General features: G+C 43.0%; 1 protein-coding gene across 1 annotated transcript in view; it reads left to right on the top strand.

Annotated features, from left to right (window-relative positions):
- The window catches only part of UTP25 (UTP25 small subunit processor component), a 15,083-nt gene extending 11,029 nt beyond the window's left edge, over positions 1-4,054 (top strand). Inside the window, exons 9-12 of the mRNA XM_003202565.4 lie at positions 1,031-1,213; positions 1,615-1,727; positions 2,142-2,387; positions 3,162-4,054. Of these exons, the coding sequence (XP_003202613.1) occupies positions 1,031-1,213; positions 1,615-1,727; positions 2,142-2,387; positions 3,162-3,408 (789 nt within the window). The 3' untranslated portion in view covers positions 3,409-4,054. The remainder of the gene's footprint in view (positions 1-1,030; positions 1,214-1,614; positions 1,728-2,141; positions 2,388-3,161) is intronic.
- The last annotated feature ends 2,831 nt before the right edge of the window (positions 4,055-6,885 follow it).

The raw sequence follows: 6,885 nt of genomic DNA, 5'->3' as shown, positions 1-6,885 counted from the left end.
TGGTGGGGCGGGAGGGCTTTTATTTTATTTTATTTTATTTTATTTTGCAGAATGAGGAATGAGATGGTGATTGTTCCTTTAATCACCTCTGGGAGAAAATCTGCCACTTGTCTGACTGCACAGCATCTCAGATCACAGCTGTGTGAGGAATTTATCCAACCTCACTGAGGTTCCTCCAGAAAGCAGTGGGCACTGGTGCTTGTTGCTACTGACAGTAGAGATGCCAAGCATTAGTCATGCCCTAAGTGAAACTGATTTATCCTGCATGTATAATGAATAAAGTTTTAGGATTGCAAACAGTATTTGGTAATACCCATGTTTGGTGGCTGTAGGTTAATAGAAGTTTTCAAGCTTGAAAGTTTGGGGTTGTTTTTGTTTGTGTATTTAATACAGAAACACCTTTGAGGAATCTGAGCCTATCATTTTGGCAGCCTGCAATTACTGTATGTTTTGAATGAGCCCAGATGTATCCTATTTCCTGGGAAGTCCTGGGGAAGGCTTATGAGCCTACATGATGCTCTTTGGGTGTCCCAGAGCCCGTTTTTCCTTTGTTGTTGTTGTTGTTGTTGTTGTTTGAGTGCATCTGTCTGTGGTGCAGCAACAGCAGTACCGGTCCTAAGCATTGTTCAGTGAGGCCAAAATCAGGTGGACTTCTTGACTTGCCCCCAGGCTGCCCCTGCATGCAATGGGAACAGCAGTTCAGCTGCTTCTAGCTCAGAAACCTTGGACCTGCTGACGTCAGTATATACAAACAAATGCATTAGGCTTCCCCATGGGAGAGGATTAGAAGCAAAGGCTGCTGTTACTAATGACTGAGGAGATGGCAGTTTTGAGTCCTGTGGAATGAAATTAGGTCAATTACTCTTGATGGGGTCAATAAATCCCAGGCAGCTGTGTCTTGGGCGATCACTGCTGTTACATTCTGTGCTATCTCGCTCTCCCTTGTCCACTTTCTCGCTGTACTTAATGCTCTTTGCAGTCTGGGTGCAATTCTGTCAGTCTGCAACAGTGTGTTTCTGTCTCTGTGTAGCACCTGATGAAGCACATTAACCTGCTGCCTTTGGATTCCCATGGGGTAGACTTTTCCCGAGTGCGAATGCCAAACCTCAATAACTGGTCCAAGTACTACCGCCAGACGCTGCTGTTCAGCGCTCTTCAAGATCCCCAGATTAACGCTATCTTCAACAAGCACTGCTTCAATTACACGGGGCAGGTGAGTTCATGTCAGAGCTAAGGCCTTCTTTAGGCATAATGAAGGGAGAGAGGAACAGAGAAGCCAGCGTGGAAAAATTCCATAATTCAGTTGTAGAAGCATCTGTGTGGCAGTAATTTCTATTACCCTAAATGTTTCTGTCTGGATCTCCGCAATGCTGCATGATGATCTCAAATGCTGTGCCAAAGGCACAGAGAGCTGCTCTTTTTGCAGCAGTGCTTATTTGATTCTTTTGTTTCAAGACGGTAGTTCAGGTTTTGTTTTCTCTTAATTTGGTGCGTATAAGTTATATGTAAGCCTTTAGCACAGCTTGCAGGTGTGTGCTGTTGGCAGAAGGCTGCCTGGAGAGTGGCTACCTTTGAGATGCTGCTTCCTTAAATCATCCTGTTTTGTTCCTGCAGGTGGCTGTCCGCAACGTGCCGCTGAGTGGCTCCATTAGCCGTGTTGTGGTCCAGCTCCCTCACGTTTTCCGGAGGATAGAAGCTGAAAATTTAACTTCTGTAATAGATACGAGGTACTCTGTGTTCCAGACTATTTTGCTATGCCCTTGTGACTGCAATTTCAGATTTAGTGGAGTGTACTGCTTCCTACAGAACATAGGGCCAGTGGGATTTCGCAGTAGAAGTCTTCATTAGTCTTCTGGTGTGGGCTAGGCCCCGCACAGAGTCAGAAGAATGCTAAATTTCTCCTTGCTGTAGACACTGGATAATGAAACGTAGGAAAACAATACCAATCTCTGTGATATCTGTGTGGAACTGGTGAAGCCTTAACCCTTTATCTCCTACCGGTGTAGAAATCCTAAGAAGTTAAAGAAGGAAAAGTGTAGTTAAAACCTTCAGTAGTCTGTTGTGTCTGATGATATTCCATGTCTGAGGTCATGGAAGCCAGGTATTATTCTGATTAAAACATACATGTTCTCTTAACTTAGGTTTCAGTTTTTCATCGACAATGTTTTGCCTGAGTACCGCGATGCCATCATGTCACACACACTCATTTATGTTCCATCATATTTTGACTATGTGCGACTTCGAAATTACTTCAAGAAAGAGGAGCTGAATTTTACTCACATTTGTGAATACACTAAAAAGGCCAGCATCTGCAGAGCGAGGCGGTCCTTCCTCAAGGGAGAGAAGCAGTTCTTACTGCTCACCGAGCGCTTCCACTTCTACAAAAGGTAAATTGTGGGCTGAGTTTTCCTCTGAGTTGCATGTGTACTGTTCTGAAAGTACAGTGGCCTTAATCACAGGTGGGCTTCACTGCTTTTTGAACCTATTGGATCTCGCTGAGGACTTCTTTTTTTTCTTAAAAAAATTTAATTTAAAACTTTTGCATGTTGCCATAGTTCCCTTGCAGAGCTCTGAATGCTTTGGAGTACATGGGACTGTATACAGGAGGCAAGTGCTGCCAAGTCCACTGATGTCAGGATGGAATTATATATCCTGTGACATTGGATTAATTGTGCTCTTTACAGGCATTCACCTGTGCCACTGTAACTACATAAAATTCTGGGAAAGAGTGTATTATTAGTTAGATAAGGCATGCTGAGGCACCTGGAAAATTTGCTGCATCTTGACAGGAGCCATTGGGAAGCTCCTGATTGAACATTTTTTTCTTATATTAGCTGAAGATGTTGAGGCAAATAGAAAAAGTTTCATGGATGTGAAACTTGATTATGAAGCCAAAGTGATCAGGCTTCACTTAAGATCTTAGCCGAAGAGGCTGAATACTGCAGAGACTGATAGTGGCTGGTACTTCAGAGGAAGTCATGATGCCTGGCAGCATTTGACCTCCCTTAATTCCACATTTGTGGCAAGTTTAATCCAAGATGCAGGGTTTGCAGAGTTGAGCCACAGCATTGAAATGGATAAGCTGAGATAGGATTGATGTTTTAACATGTACACTTCATAAAAATTGGCAACAAAGTTACTCTTCTGCCCTCCTGCTACAGGTACACAATAAAAGGCATTCGGAACCTCATTTTCTATGAGTTACCAACCTACTCCCACTTCTACAGTGAGTTGTGTAACATGATGAAGGCCACTGACAACAGAGTGGATGCTACTTGGACGTGCACTGTGCTCTACTCCAAGTACGATGCTCAGAAATTGGCTGCAGTGGTTGGCATCGATCGCACTGCTCAAATGCTACAGTCCAAGAAAAATGTGCACCTCTTTGTTACAGGAGAAAATGAATAAGTGGCAAGAGGATCGGATGGACCTGGATTTTACTCCTAATGTATCTTTTGATGTTACTTCTAAAAAGCGTTTTAAACTTTTTGGTCACTTTTGCTAAGAATTCTGTTCATACAGTATTACTTTTTGTGTTCAGGTTTCTGTCCAACAAGAAACAGAGGCTGTCATTCAAGAAAGCACGGATTGCAAGGTTTCTTCTGTATATAAAGAAAATCAAGAGTCGTTATATATTGAAAAAATTACTGGTCAGTAAAGATTGGTGGTTTGATAAACACCCCTCGAATTGCTTCATTTCATTTTCTGGTAGAGCAAACTCTTGTTCTGTTATTAAAGGAAACTTTTTCCTTTAATTGAAATAAAAAATTGTGCCTGGGTATGAAGGCCAGTGCTATTTCATAGACCAATGGTTGTTCATGCATACCAGGGAAGTGTTCTGGTGCTGCCTCTTTTTTTTTTTTTTAATAATCACACTAACGTAAAATAAATTCCCTCAAGTAAATGCACAGGCACTTAATTTTAGCCAGTTTTTATCACATTCTTGATTCCTGTATTTCTCAGAGACTGTGAACTTAACGTCATTAATTGAAGTCCTGAAATCATTCAGCAGATGTGCAAATAAATCCACATGGTTTCTTGCTTTACCTTTTAATTTAGGATTTCTGTGAAGTATCTCCACTGTTACACACAAGAAGAGCCGAAGCCAAATCCTCCTCGTGGACATCTGCAGCTGTGCAGCAAGGGCAGCCAGAGCAGCAAATGAAGATTCCTGTTGCGTGTGGGAGAATTGTGGATGTGTGTATAAAAGCAAGCACACGAAACAGGATTAAGGCATTTTCTTCCTGCTCCGGATGTGCTTAGCCTAGATGAGTAACTGGCCTCCAAGGAAGCTAAAGTGGTATAGCTACTTAGGGAGTGGTATAGCTACTTAGGGAGATAAGTTGGTGCAGCGCAGTGACTGTTTAAAGAAACAGCAAGAGTTGCATTCCAAAGCCTTAGCGAGGAGTTCTCTGCCCCCAGTGAAGCTAACAGCAAGGCAGTGTGTTGGAAATATGGCCAAATTGTAGTTGGAGACCCTCATGATTTTTGTTGCTTATCTGCTTTGTTCCAAAGAGCAGTATGCTTTGAAATTTGAAATGTGTGGGCAAATTGTACATATTTTATGTTGATTACCAGTGCTAATTCACTGATTTCCAAACTAACAAAGAAATATCCTCCTTACTGCTTCTGAAGGTGCTCTTCTATGCAGTCACACATTTTAAGTGAGATTGTCCTTGGAATGCTCATGCAGGAGGTTGTTCTGCCCTGGCACAAGTTCACGTGCTGTAGTAGGGAACCTTTAAGCCAAGGCTGGAAATTCTGCCAGGAGGCAGCACCTGCCGACTGGGGTTTGTTGGTACAGGAGCCTCTGTCTCTGCACTGGTTTAAAGGAGTTGCCATTCCCAAGTGCTCCTTCCTACCCTTGTGCTGTGATGTTCCCACAGCTCGGCTATTGCCCTGCTTGATTGTAGAACTGTGGTGAACCAGGTGTAGGATTTTGTCATCTTTAAAACTCCTCCTTTGCCCTCTTTTTATATTATTCTGAACAATTCCTTGGTGCAGTTCATGGCAGGGCTCTGCAAAGCCATTTATCCCAGAGTGGCTCCAAATACAGTGAGTTGCCATGAATGGGCAAGCCCTGTAATCAGCATCTGCCCTTTTCTTGATGCATGTTCACTGATACTAAAGCTATAATTGCTGGAGCAACTGCTGGCTCTGACTGAGGCAGAGAGATGTCTTCTAGCACAAAACAGAATTGGTGATAGCAAGCCAGTCTCTGAGCCTGGTTCATTCCTGTGGGCACTCCTGGTTACTATTAGAAATCGAATATCTCATCTGGCATTTGTTTGCTTGTTTTTAATTTTTGACATACCTGAAATAAGAAAAGATGCTGTCTTATAGAATGTTGTACGTTTTATTTTGTTCCTTGAGTGCATGTGATCTCAGCATTGCAAGTATTTCCCAAGAATTCACCAGTGTCATCTAATTACCTTGCCTGGGGAAATGAAAATTTAAAACTCTTGTTTGTTTTGGTTTCAACACTGTCTAGTGTTGAAACCAAATAAGATGTTTCTTAAAAATCCTTTTTTGTCAACATTTCAAGAGGATCTCTGAGCATGAAAAGCAAACCCTGAGTTTGTTGGGGAAAGACGTGGTGTCTCAGTGAGAGCTAACTGATGGGCAGCAGGCAGAAGGTGCTCCAGCCATTCACATGACAGTGCCAAAGTGTTAGCAGCTCTTGGGAATTCAGACTAAAGGGTGAAAATGAATTGGGATTAAGTTGTTTAACAAGAATTCTTTTTCATCATCTCAAGAACTCTTAGTAATGTGGCCAAGAGAAAGGCATTTAAATACCTGTCTGTATAGGAATGTTCTTTCAGCAGATGAGCTAATTTCATAATGGATCTCTTCTTCACTGGTAAAACTTAATCAGGATAATAGGTTTGCTGTGTTTTGTTACTCTCTTCAAAGATGACAAAAAGGCACTGTATATTTTTTTATTATAATGAAAATGTGATCCTAGGATAGGAGCCAGCTCACAGCAGTAATAATGTGGCTGAGGGAGGGAAAGGTGACTTAAGGACAATTTTTCTGTAGAGCAGGGAAACTGGCTGTAAGGAGGCAGATTGTTAGCTTCATAGCAGCCATTGGGAGACATGGGACAAATCACAGGAGGGAGAAACTGGAGCACTCTTGTTAACAACAGGAGAATTAGCAATTACTTTACAGCTGTGCTGCCCCACGCTGTCAGGATTGCTAAGCTCTGTGTTAGTCATGCTCTTGTGGCCTCGGCCTCAGGAGTTCCTCTCCAGGGGATGTTTGATTTGCACTTGGTAGCCAGGTTGATGAAAGAGTTTGCTTTGCAGGAGCTGGCCCACAAAGCACACACAGCGAGTGTAAGAGGAGGCTGTGCAAGGCGAGAGGTGTGGGAGAAGCACAGGGTAGCACTTCTGCCCAGGGACCTGCGCAGCACAGGACCCCTCTCTTCACCATATGGCTCTGCTCAGAGCCCTCTGGGCTGCTGTTTAGCTCAAAGGCACAGCACAGGATTGGTTTGTGCTACCACGGCCTGGCTTTCATCCCAGTCAGTGGGACGCTTTGCCTACACGGGATGCAAGGTGTAATTCAGTTCTCCTGAACTTAAATTTCATTCTCTGTGCTGAGCTTGATGGTAGAGGGTAATTAATTAGCCCCCAGCTGGTTGGATTTTAATTAACCATTAGATTCAATTGTGCTTATGATGGGTGGCTTGTTTGTCTTGCTGGGCATCCTGGGGCTGGTGGCTTGTACCTGAAATGCAGGCATCGGAATGGTTGTAACATTGCGTGGTGCTTAAGAAATACATATGTGATTATGTAAAAGAGCTGCAGGGATCTTCAGTAAAGGATGTGATAGATGAAGGGAAAACAATGTGCAGAGCAGCAGTGATAACCTCAGAGAAGT

This window comes from Meleagris gallopavo, chromosome 2 (assembly GCF_000146605.3).
Source record: "Meleagris gallopavo isolate NT-WF06-2002-E0010 breed Aviagen turkey brand Nicholas breeding stock chromosome 2, Turkey_5.1, whole genome shotgun sequence".
Taxonomy (NCBI): Eukaryota; Metazoa; Chordata; class Aves; order Galliformes; family Phasianidae; genus Meleagris; species Meleagris gallopavo.
This window is presented reverse-complemented; position numbering and strand designations above follow the sequence as displayed.